This window comes from Mytilus edulis, chromosome 8 (assembly GCF_963676685.1).
Source record: "Mytilus edulis chromosome 8, xbMytEdul2.2, whole genome shotgun sequence".
In the NCBI taxonomy this organism is placed as follows: domain Eukaryota; kingdom Metazoa; phylum Mollusca; class Bivalvia; order Mytilida; family Mytilidae; genus Mytilus; species Mytilus edulis.
Genome location: NC_092351.1, coordinates 11,428,660 through 11,449,947, shown reverse-complemented (window position 1 = coordinate 11,449,947; position 21,288 = coordinate 11,428,660). Strand labels below are relative to the sequence as shown.

The 21,288-nt window shown below is 32.4% G+C and overlaps 1 protein-coding gene and 1 long non-coding RNA gene across 2 annotated transcripts in view; one reads left to right on the top strand and one right to left on the bottom strand.

The window, feature by feature from the left end:
- LOC139484823 (uncharacterized) overlaps window positions 1-2,345 on the bottom strand; it is a 452,262-nt gene extending 449,917 nt beyond the window's left edge. The window contains exon 1 of the long non-coding RNA XR_011655158.1: window positions 2,303-2,345. This is a non-coding gene — a long non-coding RNA (uncharacterized lncRNA). The remainder of the gene's footprint in view (window positions 1-2,302) is intronic.
- LOC139484817 (uncharacterized) lies at window positions 1,091-15,253 on the top strand. Its single transcript, XM_071268805.1, has 9 exons — window positions 1,091-1,170; window positions 4,459-4,559; window positions 6,624-6,712; window positions 7,967-8,091; window positions 8,503-8,673; window positions 10,012-10,150; window positions 11,957-12,750; window positions 14,191-14,310; window positions 15,212-15,253. The coding sequence occupies exons 2-9, from the start codon at window positions 4,512-4,514 to the stop codon at window positions 15,235-15,237; spliced, it is 1,512 nt and encodes a 503-aa protein (XP_071124906.1). The 5' UTR covers window positions 1,091-1,170; window positions 4,459-4,511; the 3' UTR covers window positions 15,238-15,253.
- The last annotated feature ends 6,035 nt before the right edge of the window (window positions 15,254-21,288 follow it).

Here is a 21,288-nt window from a genome sequence, read left to right as displayed (position 1 = left end):
AAACCTATCAATCCTGTTTGTAAAATTAAATGCTGAGAAAATCCATGAAATAGTAGAATAACTGGTCAGTGTGGTTGTGCCGCGCTATACCTATAAAGGGAATAAATATGCATGTTTAGCTTTAAAACCCAGTAGCTACACACACATATATATATAAATATATATATAACAGATAGTTATACATGTTATAATGGCTATGCATAATTAGATCGCTTCTAAGGACATATAAGCTTATATGCATGATTTTATTGATTTTATATCGCCTAGTAGTACACATAGACAGATGTAGTAGCTGCAGCAGGCAGAAATCTGAAAACTAGTTATTTTTGTATTTTCTTCTTACCTTTTAGTAACATTGTTTTAGTGAATGTAAAGATTTTTTACTATAATTTATGCCCTGTAAATAATATTCAAAACTTTCTTAAAACTCTATTAATAACCTTTAAATTGTGACATATTTTTAATGTACATAGAAGTTACTATTATTATTTTTGCAGGGATTTAACTGTATATATTTTTATTTAAATGTTATTTTTAAATAGTTATGTTTTCACTGAATAATTAATTATTATAAGGGTTTAACCAACCTTAATTTAGTAAGGTTGGTGTACTCCAACTATTGGAGGAAGTTATAGAGGAAAGAAGAAGAAGAAGACCCCCCCCCCTTTTTTAAATTGCTGGATCCGTCCCTGATTATGCAATCTTCACTGGCTAAAGCTTAGGGAGCTACCATTTGATTTTTATGGGGGGGGGGGGGGGGGGCTAGGGTGAAATTTGAAAAAAATAGGCAGGACAGGAGTTTTGAGTAAAAAAAAAGCAGGATAAGACACTTGCAAAAAAAAAGTCAGGACGACAATTTAGGTAAAAAAAAGTCAGGATAAACTAAAAAAAAAAAGGCAGGACCGAACAGAGTGAAAAATAAACAGGCAGGACAGAGATAACAGCTAAAAAAAAAAGGCAGGACAAAATTTTTCATCCTAGCCCCCCCCCCCCCCCCCCCCCCCCCCCCATAAAAATCAAATGATAGCTCCCTTAGTGTATTCCAACTATTGGAGAAAGGGTACTCCAAGTATTGGAGGAAGTTACATAGAAAAAAGATTGCGGTAGTTGGACATACCGAGTAGCAAGAACACTTGCATAGATGGAAATCTCGTGGTTTATTTTACACTGGTTTGTTGTTTATTTTGCATTGTTTGTAAACACGTTGCAAGATGCTTTTGTGTTGAATGATTTAAGAAATTTCACAATAATTATGCATTTGCTATACAAAATGTATGACTCTGGCTGTGGGCTTTTTTCATAAACCTGAGTCAAGTAGTCCGAGATTGCTCTGACTCTGACGTCCAACGGCGGTATTGCCCGACAAGCACATGCATGGATAGAAACAAGTGCCTGTGCCGACAAGCTGGGGCGTCCCACGGCCCCAGCCTGTCTGGTTAAACAGCCGTTGGATGTCAGAGTAATCTGGGACTAGAGTCCTATAAAGTAGACTGCTTTATTTGGTGCAAGACAATATAAAAAAGAAGATGTGGTACGATTGCCAATGAGACATCTGTCCACAAATGACACTAAAATTAACAACTATAGGTCACCGTAAGGCCTTCAACAATGAGCACAGCCCATACCGCACAGTCAGCTATAAAAAACCCGAAATGACAATGTAAAACAATAAACGTATTTACACTTTTGGTATTTAGCTGAATCTTGCCTCCGAATGACCTTAGATCTACTCCGAATCACCTTTTGACGTCAAGCAACAATCACTTTTAAATTGTGACGTCAAATATTTTAAATTATGATGTCAAAGTTTACGGGAACCTGTGTGATTTTACGTAATGGCGGACAAATTTGCATACAAGTGTAAATACGTCTATTCAAACGAGAAAACTATAACGGCCTTATTTATATAAAAAAATGAACGAAAAAACAAATATGTAAACACACAAACAAACGACAACCACTGAATTACAGGCTCCCGACTTGGGACAAGCACATAAAGCGTGATCCCAACCAAGAAAAATATACAGACTGTCTATGAGGACAACTCCACCTTCTCAAAAAAACCTACCCAGACCGTCTATGAAGACAACTCCAACCGTCTGTGAAGACAACTCGAACTGTCAATAAGACAACTGGAACTGTCTATAATAACAATTCAGACTAAGTATGAATTAAGACTTTTGACAAAATAAATGATTTAAGATGGAAAAGTATGTGTGACGTCTGATAAAAGTTTTGAAGCTGATTTATATAAATAACATAACGATAATTATCATTTACCTCAGTTATCATTATGCCCCACCTACGATAGTAGAGGGGCATTATGTTTTCTGGTCTGTGCGTCCCTCCGTCTGTCCGTTCGTCCGTCCGTTCGTCCGTCCGTCTGTCCCGCTTCAGGTTAAAGTTTTTGGTCAAGGTAGTTTTTGATGAAGCTGAGGTCCAATCAACATGAAACTTAGTACATATGTTCCTTATGATATGATCTTTCTAATTTTAAAGACAAATTAAACTTTTGACCCCAATTTCACGGTCCACTGAACATAAAAAATGAAAGTGCGAGTTTCAGGTTAAAGTTTTTGGTCAAGGTAGTTTTTGATGAAGTTGAAGTCCAATCAACTTGAAACTTAGTACAAATGTTCCCTATGATATGATCTTTCTAATTTTAATGCCTAATTATATTTTTTACCCAATTTCACGGTCCATTGAACATGGAAAATGATAGTATGATAGTGCGAGTGGGGCATCTGTGTACTTTGACTTTGGACACATTCTTGTTTTCTATATAAAATAAGTACACAATATTTTCACTATTTTTTTCAAAATTAAATGCAAGCATTGAACTATTGGACTGGTCAATAGTTTCCAACTATTGGACCTCGGTGAAACTATTTTACTGTAAGCGTCATTTTATTTTGCGGAATTTAAAATGCAGCTACGGGGTTGGCTAATGTTGAGAATATTGCAGCCTGAGTTACAACGTCGTGTTTTACCTATTATATCTAGGGTTGACGTCAGTGCAGAACGAAGCCTTAGCCCTTACCATTCAGTACATCCATGAAATAAACATGAAACAGTATGGTTGTGTTTCTGTTTTTTATATGACGATAGTTGATTTAGCCCAGACATTTATTGTCTGTTGTCTCTTTAGGTATAATGAAACACTTACTGACTGGATATTTATGCAATAGTAAGTTTATTGTCCCCTCGGATACAACTATTGCCCTGGGCTATGCCTCAGGGCAGTAGTTGCATCTCATTGACAATAAACTTACTATTTCACTCATACCCAGTCAATAAGTATACACTATGAAGAGCCATCTATATATCGGTATTTTTTTTCCCCGTTGTTTTAAAGCTGTATGAAAAAATGATGTTTGTAATCATGGTAATGTTTTGATGAAGTCTCTTTTTTATATATATATACATTGAACATGTTGAATGGAGTATTTTAAAGTACTGTCTTCTTCATCTTTCGTTAATCAGCAATGGAAAAATACCATCACGCTGATGCTGTGTCATCAAGTGCAGGTGCTGTACTAGTTGTTATCAATAAAACCAAAAAAATAAATAAATATATATACGAGTTTAAAATTGTGGACGGTGCAGGATAAAAACAAGGATGACCAAGGTTTTCAAGGTCTTCTAGTGTGCAAATTTGATTTCTGTAAAAGGATCCAATATAGAGGTTTTTACTTCCTTCTATTTGTATTTTAGTCCAAATAATCTTCATTGAATAAGGTATACGAAATATTTTGGTGGTTATTATTTTGGAGGATTTAAACCTTTATCGATACCTTTGCATGAACACTTTTAAGTTGGCGGAATTTATTTTGGCGATTTTGTTCTATCCACGAACATTTTGATAACAATTACCAGAAAGATGTAAAGTTGTAATGATCAGCATATACACATGTAAGTCAGTGCAAAAAATTTTCATATCTATAGGAAGGTCGTTTATGTATAATATAAACAGAAGGGGTCCTAATATGGAGCCTTGGGACACTATACTTGATACAAAAATGTATAAAGTTTTTCAGAATGAGCATTAATTATATCAATTTTTACTTGTTGAGTTCTTTCATTCAAATACTATTTAAAAAAAGAAACAGCAGCATTATCAAATCCATAAATTTCAAGTTTTTTACAGAGAATATCATGATCTAAATGTACTACATCAAAACCTTTCTTAAAATCCAACAGGACTCCTAAGTTGATCTTACCATCATTCATATCCTGTATCCATTTATCGATGATATTGATAAGGGTAGTTTGGCAAGAGTGTTCTTGTCAAAACCTAGACTGTGCTTGGTGTAAAAGATCTAATCTTTCCCAATAGTCACACAAATGTTTTGAAACATGCTTTTCTAAAAAGTTTGATAAAACAGGAAGATCATATTCATGCTATCAGTTGTCATTATATCAAATGTTTGTAAAATCTCTTTATTTTGTTTTTTTTAGAAATGAACTGAGTCACTACATTTACAACAGTAAGGTGGTCACGGACAGGTACCATGGTCTACTCTTGTTTTATCGGACATCTTCCTTCCCAGGTAACCAAGGTGAGTAATTACGGCAATATATATGATATTCGTTATTTTCTGCTGTTCAAACTATTTGGGTTTCAAGGATGTTGTAACAAGTAAAATATTATTTGAGTTCAATTGTCAATGGCTTCACAGTGAAAAAGTTAAAGTGAAAAGTAAATTTATAAATTAACCAAAGAGCTCACAAAAGTTTGAATCAATTTCTTATCTTTTCACTTAATTTTGCGATTTGTATTCAAAAATAAAATAAAAAGTTCTTAATTGTGACCAACAATACTGATATCCTCCGATAGTAAATTTCATCAGCTTGATGGTATGGTAGCATGTGTATGTATATGTAAAGCCTATTGAACTAACAAAACTTAACAAAACCTTTAAACAGACTTATTAAGAAGGGATATAATAGTTACGATACTGTTGTCAGGTTATTTAAGATTGCATATTTTGGCGTTAATATTGATTCACTTATAGGGTCTTTGCATTGGAACTGAACACATTTATTCAAAAACCAGTTGTTGGCATGACACGGGTTATGTTCTTCTCAAATATGTTATGATGGTATGATACTAAACCCCTAAGGGGAAGGATTGTGTCTGATGTTCATATGATGAAATCATAATCTTTCAGTCAGTTTAATTGAAGTCTGGAGCTGGCATGTCAGTTAACTGCTAGTAGTCTGTTGTTATTTATGTGTTATTGTCATTTTGTTTATTTCCTTTGGTTACATCTTCTGACATCAGACTCAGACTTCTCTTGAACTAAATTTTAATGTGCGTATTGTTATGCGTTTACTTTCTACATTGGCTAGAGGTATAGGGGGAGGGTTGAGATCTCACAAACATGTTTAACCCTGCCGCATTTTTGCGCCTGTCCCAAGTCAGGAGCCTCTTGCCTTTGTTAGTCTTGTATTATTTTAATTTTAGTTTCTTGTGTACAATTTGGAAATTAGTATGGTGTTCATTATCACTGAACTAGTATATATTTGTTTAGGGGCCAGCTGAAGGACGCCTCCGGGTGTGGGAATTTCTCGCTACATTGAAGACCTGGTGGTGACATTCTGCTGTTGTTTTTTTTTCTATTGTCTCTTTGGCACATTCCCCATTTCCATTCTCAATTTTTAACCGGATTTTTGTGACAAAAATGTCGGTTATTGATTTGGGGATGTACGGCGGGCGGCCGGGCGGGCGGGCGGCAATCAAATGAACCGTTCAACCAAAGCTTTTAAAATTTTAATATGTTATTACTGACAACTATACGAAGGTCAAGTTCAATAATGGCGATTTTGACTTTTACCGTTCAGGAGTTATGGTTCTTGAAAGATTGAAAAATGGAATTTCCAGTCGTGTTTGTGCATTTACGCATGAACTGTTCTACCAAAGCTTCCCAAATTTTAATATGTTGTTACTGATGACAGAATGGAGGTCAAGTTCAATAATGACGATTTTGACTTTTACCGTTCAGGAGTTATGGTTCTTGAAAGATTGAAAAATGGAGTTTCCAGTCGTGTCCGTGCATTTATGCATGAACTGTTCTACCAAAGCTTCCAAAATTTTAATATGCTGTTACTGATGACAAAATGGAGGTCAAGTTCAATAATGACGATTTTGACTTTTACAGTTCAGGAGTTATGGTTCTTGAAAGATTGAAAAAATGGTGTTTCCCGTCGTGTCCGTGCATTTTCTCATGAACCATTCAACCAAAGCTTTTGAAATTTTAATATGATGTTACTGATGACAAAATAGAGGTTAAGTTCAATAATGACGATTTTGACTTTCACCGTTCAGGAGTTATGGTTCTTGAAAGATCGTAAAATGGCGTTTCTATTCACGTTGTTGCATTTACTCATGAACCTTTCAACCTAAGCTTTTCAAATTTTAATATGTTGATACTGATGACAAAATGGAGGTCAAATTTGATATTGACGCTTTTCACTTTCACCATTCATCAGTAATCGGTTTGCTGTCGTTGTGACAGCCTCTTGTTGTTTAATCATCTGAATGGGCCAACATTTGTCTAATATGGATCCACTTATTAATGTCATGGTCATAATTTAATTCAGTCTTATATATTTATTAACAGGAAGAGCTGTACAACTTGTTTGTTGGGTGTGGAGAAATACAGGATCTTTTTATATGTGAGGACAGCAATAAATCATCCTATAACTATGGGTATGTTAATTGACCAATGGTCATCCTATAACTCTGGGTATGTTAATTGACCAATGGTCATCCTACAAATATTTTGACAATCCTAAATAAAATTTAGAAAAAAATAAATAAAATTTGTCGACCTACCGACCCTATTTTTCAAAAGTATGTAACTGGAACCACACATATATTTTTATTTGACCTTAGCTTTGACAAGAAATTTTATGAGTCGCACCGTTTTTGCTGGGTGGGTGGGGATTGGGGTAACAGATAATATTTTATTTTAACTTGGTACATATAGACATACATGTATGCACACATGTAGAATAAAATTGAGAATGGAAATGGGGAATGTGCCAAAGAGACAACAACCCGACCATAGAAAAAAACAACAGTAGAAGGTCACCAACAGGTCTTCAATGTAGCGAGAAATTCCTGCACCCAGAGGCGTCCATCAACTGGCCCCTACAATTGAGAATTGAAACAGGGAATTTGTCAAAGAGACAACAACCTGACAAAAGAGCAGAAAACAGCTGAAGGCCACCTACAACATTGTACAATGCCTTTTCAACACAGAATCAAAAAATATCTTGTACTCAAGGGCATGCTTCAGCTGACCCTTAAACCATTTGTAAACACTGTGTACTAGTTCAGTGATAATGGCTGTCATACTAATCTAAAATGTATGAATGAACTTGAATTCAAAATCAAACAAGATTAGGCCAAAAAAAAATATATGTCTGTTTAAGGTTACATGCTTTAAAAATATAGGGTATGTAGGTCGGTATTTTCATTTTATTTTATTTTTTGTGACAGGATTTTGAGTTCGGGTTTCGTCTTGTCGTGGTCTGAGTTGATCATGGGCAGAGTTTACCCGTAATTTTATTGATTTGATTATTTCCCTTTGTTATTGATTGGAAAAAATGGCGGCAAGATGTTTATTTCATCACACACAAGTCGCGAATTTCCTTAAAACAGCTATCATATTCATGATTATGAACATTGGGATGTATCAGTCAACACTATCTTCACTTTTAACACGGGACCCGTAAACAGACATATATTTTTTTTTGCCTTAACAAAGGCCAGAGGCTCCTGACTTAGGACATGTGCGAAAATGCTACTGGGTTAAACATTTTTTTTTAGATCTCAACCCTCCCCCTATACCTCTAGCCATTGTATACATGTAAATATTGAAACCACTTAATATCATAGGGTAAATAAATGTAGAAATCATATAATTTTATCAACTTTTGTATGTTTACTTTTTTACAGCTTTGTTAGGTATATAACTAGCGAACCAGCTCTCAAGGCTGTCCAAGAATTAAACAATTGGCCTATACATGGAACTCATATGATTGTTGACATAGCCAAGGATACAGCTCAAAGAATAAGAGAAGGTATTTTGGTCACAAATTGTTAGTCAAGGTTTATTCAATACATAAACTATTAATGATATACAGTATATTAGATTTTTTGGTTTTATTTGCTTAAAAGTATAACTTTTACTGAAAGAAAAATTCCCTGCATATGATATGTATGCCAAAGAAACATCTTTTAAAATGTTTCATACAATGTCATGAATGTACAACTGAAACAGACACCAAATGGGGTTTACCATTTTCACATGAGGAAAAATAGGCTTTCAGTCAGCTTATACCTGTGCTTTTGTCATAATTTGTGTTCAACTACTACATAAACATGGTCAGATTTATCCTAAGAGATATGCATATAAATTATTTAGGCATTGTAATTTCTATAATTCTTTCAGAAACATATTCATCATGTCTTTTCTTTTTAATTTAATACAGAGAAGAAACTGAACAATGATAGAATGGTGAAGTGTACTGGTCCCCGCCCCCCTCCAGTATGTCATAAGGAGATGGATTCTAATACCTTGGTACAAGATATCATGTATCTCAGCCGTCTCAAAGAAACTTGTGCAAGTCTCAATTATAAAGTTAACAGTGGGTTACTAGGAGGTAATGTATGAAAGTTCAAAGGTTAACAAACAGCATGCTATACAAAAGAAATTACAAACTAGGAAAAGTATAACTAATGAATTGATAAAATTTATACTTGTCACAAAAAACTGGGTTTTCTGGGGTTTTTTATGGCACTCGTAGGATTGTTTGACCTACCCACCTTATGTGCCTGTCAACCAACTTATCAAGGACCATTACTCCTGTATGGCAAACATGAAAGTCTGAATATCAAACTTGACCTTCATTTTGTCATCAGTAACAACATATTAAAATTTGAAATGCATTTGTAGAATATTTTCATCAGTTATTGCATGGAAACAACATAACAAATCATTTTCCACTTTATTGACGAATAATTTTATTGTGGATGTAACATGTCTTCTGATTTGCACAAAGTTTTTTGTCTGTCAGCTCAAAGACATAATTTGGTCATATAACCTTCACACTGTTGACTTTCTTCATGATTTGCTCCTTAAAAAGGGAATTTGGAATTAAATTATAACATTTTGACTAATATTTTTTTAAGCATAATTGAAATAATCTCTTTAAGGTGGTGCACATATTTTATGTAATTTCTTCATAGACAGAAAAAAATATTAGTAATTTCTTAACCAAAACACGATCCTTTCTTTTCTGAAGAATTTAAATAACTGGATTTTTCCTTAAAAAAAACTATATGAAAATGAGAAACGGTCCGGTAAGGACTGATTTTGGCCTCAAATTTCAGGTTCATCTAACGAAACTTTTTGGACGCTTTTTAAACACTTAAATGTCTATTTTAATTGATTTGATTAGTTTTTGTGAAAGATTTTAACTGGTTTTGTCATTAAAAACGCTCCGATTCAAGCTTTAATATGAAAAATCTATCAAATATGCCAAAAAACGTCACTTTTGAGATGGTTTTTGTCAAAAATGAAAGTGGCCGCATCCGTGTTCATCCTCAACCTTTATATATGTTATGTATTATCATCAAATACAACTTACATTTAAATATTATGGATGAACACGAATGCGGCCACTTTCATTTAAGTCGAAAACCGTCTCAAATTTAACTAAAATGCTAAAATTGTGAAGATTTCAGTAATTTAGCACGACTTTATGATGCTAGTACACAATATATGTACATGGTATCGTCAAAAACAGCCTATATTTATGTAGCAGAAGCATTCTACTTTCCAATAAATAGCTTAAAGATTACAGTTTCACAACTTTGTAAAACTGCTATATTTTGGGGCCAAAAAGGGGTCTTACTGAACCTTCTCCTTAGATGTAATACTGAAAATGTGCTTTTCATGTATGAAGTTAACGTGTTTAATCAGAAATTAGTCTTTATAGATGAAAATACAAAATCATTGAACGTGGACAAACTATTAGACAAAATGGCAGTACAACCACTGGAGAGAATAAAAACAGCCAGAGGAGAATTCAATGAAGATTTAACCCCAGAGAAAATATGTGAGAGATTATCAGAAAGGTATGACAAACAACCAACTTTTTTGGCATAAGCAGAGGTGTTTACTTGTACGGATTGTCCGTATTTTACACGGATTTTTTCATAAAATTACTCAATACGGATTTGTCATGAAAAAGTACGGATTTTCTACCAACCCGGAAAAAAGTCATAATTGCTTCCGTTTACGGCGATCGGTATCTAAAAGGCGCTTTTCTGACTGGGAATCGCCGCTCTTTTAAGGGCAAAATGATAGCAATCAAGTTTATTTCATGTTCGGCATGGATCAGCCTCAGGATGCCGGCGTTTCCCAAAAACGTAAAAAAGTCAATGAAAGTTTTGAATAAGACCAAGTGCGTAAGAAAAGGAAATGCCTTCAAAAGTACAAAGACTTGTACACTATTGAACTGAACCGGCAACGTTCCACCACTAAAGTAGAGGTTATGATGTGCGAGTTGATAGCAGAACTAAACCTACCCCTGTCATCTGCCGATACATTCAATAAAGCATTTAAACTAATGTTTCCCGATTCTAAAATCGCAGGAGGTCAGTTTTTATTCTATTTTCTATGTGTAGGCAGGAGATGTGAATGATCCATATCTTATAAATGGATCTGTCCCACATGTCTCTTATTTTCTTTCTTATAAAACCCAACTTTATTGGCCTGGGCATATAGGGAGGGGTAATGAAATGTTAAAATCCTAGGAGGGGTGCTGCCAAATTTTTTTTAGGGTTGGACTTAGTTTTTGTGGGGGAGGGAGGTAGAAGGAGGTCCTGAACTGTAGTGTTTTGAAATGAAATATTCCAGACCTGCAAACTTAATCTCAATTTTTTTTCAAATCATGCAAATTTTAGGTTATCATCTTTGTTGCAAAAAATATCTGTTTAAGACTGCAGATACTGTCAGAATGCAGGAAATTGCATCTAATTTTTCCAAACCCCCCTAGATGGTTCGTGCCGCTTTGCGGCACTCAGCGAGAGTATTACTGACAACATTGCAAAGCTACTGACAATTCTACTGAGAGACATCATGGTGGGTCGACAGGTCTGCATAAGTAATGCAGCAAACAATCAGACATGAATAGACTAAAAACAATACATATATCTTTATACTGTGGATTTAGTTTTATTTGTTAGATACTATTTTCATGATTTTTGTGGAATTCCTTGGTACAGGGTGACCACAAATTTGAATGTTCAATGAATTACATCTATTCTATAGAAATATATGCAGACTTCTGCAAAACCAAATAATTAAATATTTTCAATAATGCAGTATTTTCTCCAGCCATGTAGTTTGTACCCATGAAAATTAAATGAATTCACAGTAATAGTACTAGTATATCTAAGTTAAACATGCAAAGAAAACCATCTTTATGTACAAGACCACAATTTCATGAAGCTTTCAAAGAATCATCCGTTTGATCTTCATATTAAATTCCCTTATAAATCTGATCTGAAAGATCATGGATGAGGGCAATTAGTTGAAAAAACATATGAAGATTGAATACATATTTTGTTGAATTATTTCATGTATTTTGAGGAAAAGATTTTGCATATCTAGAGAGGTTTTAACCATATTAGAATAAGGGTAAAGAAGAAAAACAAGCATTTGGAGCAGACAAACAGCAAAAAAGATAACATGAGGAAAAACCTCAGATTCAGATAGTTTTAATTATATGTAAAAAAAAGTTCATTTTGGTTGAATGTCTGACTGCATTAAAAAAAAACATCAATTAATGGAACAAAATATACACATTATTTTACATTTCATTTTATTTTTGGTGATAAGTCCATACTTTAAAATTAATATAGATCTCTCTTCCACAGTGATAGAAAGAGCAGCAATGTAGATATCAGTAAGACAGCCAGTTTTATCAAGGCATTACAAAGGGTTGTTGGAACAGTTAATTCATTCCTTCAGGAGGTCACAATGGAACCAAATGTACAAATAGATCTAATGAAAAACAGGGGAGAATGTCTGCAGTCAGGTAATCATCAGTTTGAACCAGGAACCAGTGCCAGTAAGGCTAGTGTTAAAACTATTCACAGTGTAGATTTAAACATCGAACAAAAGGATTTGAACTTAAGGAAATTAATACAAATAGTACCAGTCTTACAAAACAGTAGAGATGTGGGTGGTGACTGCATTCCTGCTCCCCTGTCACAGCCTGTCTTGCAAGGTAGTAACAGTGAAGAGGTTGAGGATACCAGTAATTCTGATTCAGATTATGAAGGGCCTTCTAGAGATTCAGGAATTGAATCTGATGCATTGACAGCAAGAAAACATAAGGCATCAGAAGGGGCTTCTAGTTCAGATGGTTTTGACGGACAAACTCATTGTATTACACAGACATCTAATGAAGATACAAACACACCAGGTACAAGTGAGATGGTATTATCAGGTTTTGTTAGACAATCACATTATATTACACAGGAGACAAACTCAACAGACCCAAGTGAGATAGTACCATCAAAAGGGGCTGCTAGTTTAGATTGTTTTGACAGACAATCTCATTGCATTGCACAGGCAAAGAATACAACAGATACATGTGAGATGGTATCATCAAGAGGATCTGAGAAGATTGATGATTGTTCAATCATAGAGTCATTCTTGCAGAATGGTAAGGTTAACAGATATATAAATTGTATAACTTAGGCATTTTTCATTTTTGCAGAAAGCTAATATGGGGACGAAGTCCCCTATTACAGTAGAAAATTCAATAAAAAAAAGAATTAAAAAAAAGAATTAGGAAAATTTCCCAAATTTTTCATTGTACTTAGAATGTTTTTTTTTAATTTCCTAGCGAACAACACCAACAAAAATGTCCATTTTGATATCTGGTGTTGTTCAAAATTCATCTGACGTTGCAATTTCAATTGTGACGTCACTCACGTGCAGCCCATGTTCTATTCGAATTAGAACATGGCTTTGTACCCAAAGCTAAAGAAGAACGTCATATTAGAATTCATTTTTAAAAATTGTTAGTTATAAAAAAGACGTTATCCAATGACAGCGTTTCTTTGGTTACACTGAATATGACGTCATAACTTAAATAACGTCACAATTAAATCCCTAACAACAGATCCAAAACCGGAAACGTTACCGTTATATCTGTTTCTCTTTGTAACATGTTTGATTTTAAAAAAAAACATACAGACTTCGAACCCATTCACAGTTAATGCCTGCCTCATATGATTGTTTTTCTAGATATAAAATGTATATATGGAAATCTACTTAATGTTTGAAGTTACCTTTATTTATGAAGCTTTGCATGTAACAGGTTTTCAGGTCACAAGGGCATACAGAAATTGTCAATTTCATAAACAAATATTAAAGTTATCAGTTTGTACAAACCAACAGTATATGTGCATGATTTATTACTTTAATTGGAGCTGCGTTGGACAGAAATTCATCATATGCAAGTCCCTGTACATGCTGTACTCATGTACATTTGGAACATTTAAATATGATAAAAGATAAATTTTGGTCTGTTAAGTAAGGTTCTTATCATGCTTATATCAACTCAATTTCAATGATATCTAAAGAGTTAAAGACTTAGCATAAATACTTTTTTCAAATAAGTTAACAGATGCATTGAAAATGTACTCATGTACATTTGGAACATTTAAATATGATAAAAGATAAATTTTGGTCTGTTAAGTAAGGTTCTTATCATGCTTATATCAACTCAATTTCAATGATATCCAAAGAGTTAAAGACTTAGCATAAATACTTTTTTCAAATAAGTTAACAGATGCATTGAAAATGGCAGATATTCATTTGCATAAGGTCAATTTCTATTCGACAAAGCTCATTTCAAGTAGAGATGCAGATGACATGTTTGCTGTTATTCTAATCTTATATATTCCTTTGATTCAGAAACAATGAAAGCAAGAGATCAACCCAACAACACAGAAAACACAAGAGACATCAGAAACCACATTTTGACAATGTTGCAAATATTAATTGTTTTTCCTATTTTGATAGTTTACAGCAGTCTAATTTGGTAATGGTTTGATTTGTATTGCCAGTAATTATCTGCTTATTTCTATTTTCATAGCTTTGAAGATTGGAAAGAATGGTGAACAAAATGGCCAGCCAATTGATGTAAGGAAAAACAAAGAAGAGAGCAGAAAAGAATACTCAAGTCCGGTTTCTGTAGGAAGAGGGATAGGCAGAGGTAATATTCAAAACAAATTAAAAAACACCAAGTAAATTGTTTTAGTGTTTTTAAATTAGTATAGTTATTGTTCTTTTAACATGTTTAAGTAGTAAAATAAAAAAATTAGCAGATTTAGTTGTAAATTTGAAAATAAAATCAATCAAATATCTTTATAGTTGTGGATTTGCATTGGTTTTATCGGCGTTCAGTAACTGTCAGCTGCAAAAAAAAATGTCCAAATTTTGTCCGACTTATACGAGGGTCAAGACTAAATCCTCAGAATTTGAAGCTGAAAAGGGCATCTGACTTATAGTCCGATCGACTAATAGGCGAGTATCTACGGTACTAGAAGTCATGTTGCCTAATTACTGAAATTATAATGGTCCATCTTGCCCCTGGTGAACATGTTTGGGGTAATGGAATAGAAATACAAGGCATCTGTCAATGAGCTCTGGCTTTTGTACATTTTTTGCCAGATTTAGAAAAAAGTTATACATGTTATATCGTAGGTTTATTTCGGTATTGTCTCGCACAAGTTTGCTGATCAACTTTTTTTTTTTAAGATTAATGACTTGGAAACATAAGTTATATGTATAAATTGCATTGTTATGGCTATTATTTGTTCAAATCCAGATGTGATGAAGCTTATATTATAGGTTTGTTTCAGCAATGTCTTGGACAATTTCAAAATTGCGCTCTCATTTTTTTCAATTCCAGACATGTCTAAGATGTTTATATCAAAAAGAAATTTAAAAAAATGTATTTACTGCTAATGACAGGAAAAAATATCTGTAACACTGGGGATATTGGGACATGAATTCTGTCCTTTTATACACTTTCAGTTTCCTGTAAATGTTGAATAGTGTGTGACAAGGTTTCAAATAGATTGTTTTGGATGTTTTGGATTATTTATTTGCAGGTGTGTTTGGAATTTATAAAAAATGAAAGAGTACAGCTAAAAGAAGGATAGAAAACAAATAAACAGATGAAAAGATGGTTTGAAGAACAGAAAGAAAATAGTCAAAATAAATACAGATTCACAGAATGATATAGTACAGCAATAATTAATACAAGACAGAAGTTAGATGTCCATTTTACATTTTTAAATGTTTTATAAGATCTATTTTTAGATGTAGAAATGATATAGAAGTGATTTCTGACATTCAGAATCATTTTATTCTTGATTAAGTTAAGTTTTCCATTTTGAAATATGCCATTGAAATTGGAAGATTGATCATTGTCATTTCCATTGCAATGACACACAGAACATCACAAAAAAGTATAATATACTTCATAGTTATCATCTCTCCTCCATTAACAACAACCCACCAGTAAAACAAGTTCAAATCATATTGATCTCTTTAAATCATGTTATCAATGAACTTCCCATCTGTCTCTTAACACATTTTTCTGAAACAAGGGTAACAAAGGTTTGCTGATGATAAAGAAGATAAAATTACGACCTTATCGCTGGTTTAATTTAATTTTCACTGCTACTGCAGTTACCGTACTGAGTATTATGCCCCTTGAATTTGATGAAAATAGTCCTTATTGATTTTTTTATTACAACAAATTGTCTGGAATCAACTTTTACTAATTTGATACAAACAATATATGCTTCCCTGTTTGATTTTCCTCTTTTGCCACATTTATGATTCTAGAGCTGTGTAGCCTTCTGTTCCTCATAATTGTTTAAATACTTTAAAGACCAAACAGAAGCATTCTTTGAAAGAGAACCTTCTTATTTTGCAACAGTACTAGTGCTGAGGGTGTTTAATTTTAACTTTACAATAATAACCACTCCAGAGTTATCCCTCTTTAATCATATTACATGGAAAGAGGGCAGTGAACATGACTACCTTCCAAGAGTTCTAAAGTTTGAATATCACTATTGTCACATTTTTTAATATGTGCTTCCTTCAGAGAAAATGTTTATATATATATAAACTTATGTAATTTGAGCACTAATTATTTAAAATAATATAGCAATAACGCCAATGTGTAAACCATGGTTTCTATAGATCTACATGTAAGGAGAAAATCAATTTCTTATTTGGATGTGTGGATTTTTGCAAATGTTTCAGAAGGAATCTATGTCTTTTGTTGTAAAGAGTAAATTCCATATGTTGTAATTAAAAAAAAGAAAAGAATAAATTGTGAACAAGACTTTCAAATTACTAAAGAAAGAGAATAATATTTTGAGTCACTTTAGGTTGAATTTATATAAAATATTACAAATGTTAGTCATACGGTCATATTATACCCATTTCTTTATATGTGAGGAAAGGAATGGTTATACTTAATTTGTTACAACCCTTTACTTTTTAATTATGATAATGACATTGATGTACACAATGTTTTTAAAAAGAAATAGATGAGTGATTATATTTACAAGTGTGGCATTTTACCTTTTACACATCTGTAAAATGGGGCACCACAAAGGGAGTTATAAGTAAGTGTATGATTCATAGAAATTGAAAATAGTAAAGCGATTGTAAAGTTGCCTCCCTTTTCCATTTTTCTGTGATTAATTTGCAGATGTTAGTTTTGTTTATACTGAAGTTATATATATATTAAAACATTGTTTTACTGTTTCATTATGTATGGTTTGATTTTACTCTTTGAAGAACTAAGTTAAATGTAACTTTACCTAACTATTATATAATGTTCTATTTAAATATCACAATAGACCTGATAACAAAGTTTTCTTTTAAAGTTTGACAAACTACCCATTTTAGAAAGGTTGATACTAGTTTACTATTGATATTAATTTACCATTATAATAATCTATAAACAGAAAAAAAGAATGTTTTCGACTTTTAAAAAATTACTAATTATCTTATTTTAGTAAGATATCTTAACATGCCATACTTCTAATTTTAAATTATTTATCAATGCTGTTGCATTTTGTTTTAGCAATGATCTTGTTGCTTTTGCAACATTTTCTCTTCATTTTATTGTATCTACCATCATTATAATTAAGAGCAAATTGTTGCTAAGTCATCTCTTTACAAATCAATAGCAGCATATTAGTGTCTTTTTGTTTTGCAATGCTTGACAGATGTCTTTTCCTTTTCTTACCCTCTTATTGGGGAAATTATATTTTCTTTGATACATTAGTATATATTGTATCAACTGAATTTTCACATAATTTTGTTAAACAGTTGAGTCATAAATGCAATATGTCCATGTGAGCAAAAACACAACAGTTTCACAGCTATATGATTACAATACTGTTGTAATTAAAATATTACTATATGCTAACAATACTGTTGTAATAAAATATGGCTATATAATTACAATACTGTTGTAATAAAAATATTACTACATGATTACTATAATGTAGTAATAAAAGTATTACTAAAAGATTACATGGTGCTGTAATAAAAGTATTACTATATGATTTTAATGATATGATTTTGTTATAAAAACTTCTTTTTTTTTAAATAGCCTTTTGATTTGTAATAAAAGGTATCTTGGGAACAAAAGTGAACATAATTACTTTTTCTTAAATTACATCAATTGACAACAACTTATTGTGAGCTTGATAAACTATACAGGGATGACTTTTTAAGTTAGTTTTTGTTTTTACAGAATGTTGATATCTCTTGCATTGTTTCCTTGTTTGTATTCCATGTCTGTTCTATTGTTTCATTATGGTGCTTGTTATTAAAACACATTCCTATGAAAAAAAGTTATCAGATAAGAGTGGTAAATGTCTAGTTCATGATTTGACATTGTTATTTTAGTTAACCATATACATTTAAGATTGTTATATCATATCGAAGTTCATTTTCATTGATTAAATGCATCATGTAATGATACTTGAAGAATATGTGCAATTTCATAGGGAAGAATGAAAAAGTGAATAAGAGAATTTTGTTATTTGCAAAGTAGTATGTTCTAAAAATCATGTAGAATTTGTATTTTTATAAGACAATATATTGATGTAAATACAGTGACATATATAACCAGTTTCTTGCTTAACCCAACAAAGCATATTATTCATTTAAGCTTCTAAAATTTGAAAAGAAAATTGATCAGGTTAATTAACTTTATTTTTTATTAATTCATATTTTAAATCTACAATATTTTTCTAATGTTTAGGGCAATTAGATAATATTCTTTTTGTGAAGTTATGCACTGTTTTTAAAGCCATTAACCATTGTTGTGGTGTTGATAGCATCCTGCTGGATGACACATAAGGATCACTTATATTGTTTTCCTTCACAATTTAATTCAGTTTGTTAATCCACAACTAATCAAAATTGTTCAACAGATTTCAATCAAACTTGCATAGACTCTTCAGTAAATTAAGCTGTGCACTTTCTATTTGGATAATGGAAATTTTTGTGATTTTTGTGATTTTTATGATATCCTGTATCAAAACATGAACTCTTCTGTTTCTGCTTATATTATACTAGTCAACAAAAGAAACGATACAAAGTTAAATCACTAATTCTTTATTTTTCAATTTAAATTTTCTGTATAAATTTATTTCTGTATTCAACATCAAAAAGCATCTGTTTAGTCATTTTCCGAAACGAATATGACAAACATCCAGAATGTTATTTTTTGTATTTAATTGATTTAACCGTGAATTAATGAAGCATTTAAATTGTTTGATGACAATAATAAGGCTACTGCATCAAGTTAACAATTTGCCATCTGAAAAAATGGTGAAAAACATAGAGAATTTGATGTCACGGTTACTCCAAAATTAGCATGAACAAGCTGTTGTTATGGTCAGATGTATACTGACATCGCAAAACATTTTCATGGGGCAGGAATACCAATATCAAGACTTGATGATTTGTCTTAGGCAATCCTGCTCAACAAATTATAGACCCTGTAGCAGCGGACCCCATGCAACGTCACATCTTTTACACTTCTGCAACCATTTTGGAGGACTGAAGCTCGGTGGTATGTGTGAGAATATGTCACAACGGGTGTACATAGTTAAACATTGTTGATGTTAACTTGAACGATCTGAGAGATAGGAATGCCATTCAACAACGTGGTTTCAACCACGTTTTCCAACAAGATAATGCTAGATGTCAAGTGGCATGGACCTGTTTGGACTATCTTGAGCAAAACCGTTTTTGAGTTCTCCCTTGGCCAGCATTGTCTCCCAATCTCTCTCCTATAGAACATTTATGGGATCAAATTGGCAGACCTTTTCAATAAAGCAAAATGCACTGGAAATGATAAAAAGCTTTCAAACAGGAGTTATTATCCCTCAATCCAACATTAAGACTTTGGTTGAATCTGTGCCTCTTAGGTGTGAAGCTGTGGTAGCTGAGAGAGGTGGTCATACTCGCTATTTCATTCCGTAAACTGAAATGCCTGATACTGACTTTTATCTGTCCATATTCTGTCCAGGAACTGTCTGGAACGTTTTTTGTTTTACTTTGTCCCATAGAACATTAAAATAACATATTCTATCTATTTTTAATTGTTTTTCTAGTAAACGGTGAAACATTATTTTTGTTCAAAGTGGTGTATCGTTTCTTTTGTTGACTAGTATATTTTGAGACAAATGGCGACACATGTCTTTCATCAACAATATTTTATCCTTCAGATCACGGATTGAAATCTTTTTTTGCCTGTAAGAAACTGTTTCTAAGTAGATGGGAGTGTTGTTGATACCTTAGATATCTGGTACCTCCCATTTACGAAATTTTAAAGCTTAATTTTTCATTTTATTTGTCTGTTTGCAATGTTATTCTTTTCCCTGTTTGACCAGTTGATTGTTTTGGGAGTAAATTAAACATAGTGTGTCCAGTATTTTTCACTGATATGAATATTATTGAAGCAATTGATATATAGTTTGTCTTAAATGTAACTGAATATGTCAATGTAATCATGTTTTTGAGATTTAGACTAAGTATTGTAAAGAAGCACAATCAGGGTTGTTATTTGAAACATTAAAAAGCCTAAAAGTTTGATGTGTAAACGTTGGGATAAAAAGTCGGCTTGTGTTAGTATCAGAAAGATGCATTCAGAAAACAGATTTGCGCTTGTAATTCAAATTTGTATGGCTATTTGAATTATTATGTTAAAGGATAGAAGGCCAATGAGAATGGTTCATGTTTTACAATCACATTTAAAAGTTTTATTGTGAAAAGTGTTTTATCTTTACATTTTGTTTCTTTTATAGAAATGATCATGTTTAATGTGATGTACATTTTATTGATGTATTACATACTCTTGTGCTTTATTGCTTTCACTTTATCATATACATGTATATAGTTTATTGTTTTAGAGGGGATATATTTTGCTTTCATAGGTCAATTAACAGTTGATGTAGGAGGATGTAAAATCAGGGCTCACTTAATTGTTTTTATTGATATAGGAGGATGCTTGTGAAATGGTGCTTTTATTGTTTGCTTAACACTTTATTGTTATAGGAATGATGTAAAATCAGGACTTGCTGAATTGTTTATATTTTCAAGATATGATGATCTGAGTTGTTTATAATTTTTTGGGGGAATTGTTAGTAAATAGGCATTTGTTATGTTAGATAATGCAATTTTCTCTGCGAACCAATGGAACCCAAAAGAAACGAACACATTAGGTACATTCTTCATATTGTACAATATTAAAGGTTATTTTTGAGAAGCTATGAAGATGTGAAGTAAGAAAGAAAAACGTGCATTTAAAACAAATTATATCACTCATATTTTAAATATTGTTGTCACTCAGGTTATTTCAGATTTTGCAATTTATTGTGCTTTTAAACTTTTATGGCTCATAACAAAGGTGTCTTATCTGAAATATTTTTGGATTAATAAGTTAGTGTTGAGTTAAGTTATATGAATACAAGGCAAATAGTTAGTCTTGTTCTTTACCTAGGCTTAGTAAATTTACAGTTTATATATAAATTATTTGAAGCATAGGTTAATAGGGTTTACAGGCAATTTTTCGTTATTTTACATCATTAATATTAGATGATGTTTTACATTAGATCTTTTATCATCTATTATTATAATGTTG

Excerpts from the sequence above, each read along its gene's own strand:
- LOC139484817 (XM_071268805.1), top strand. The coding sequence starts at position 4,512 with ATGGTCTACTCTTGTTTTATCGGACATCTTCCTTCCCAGGTAACCAAG. Across the intron at positions 6,713-7,966 it reads AAATCATCCTATAACTATGG|CTTTGTTAGGTATATAACTA; the intron begins GTATGTTAATTG and ends ACTTTTTTACAG. Across the intron at positions 8,092-8,502 it reads AGCTCAAAGAATAAGAGAAG|AGAAGAAACTGAACAATGAT; the intron begins GTATTTTGGTCA and ends AATTTAATACAG.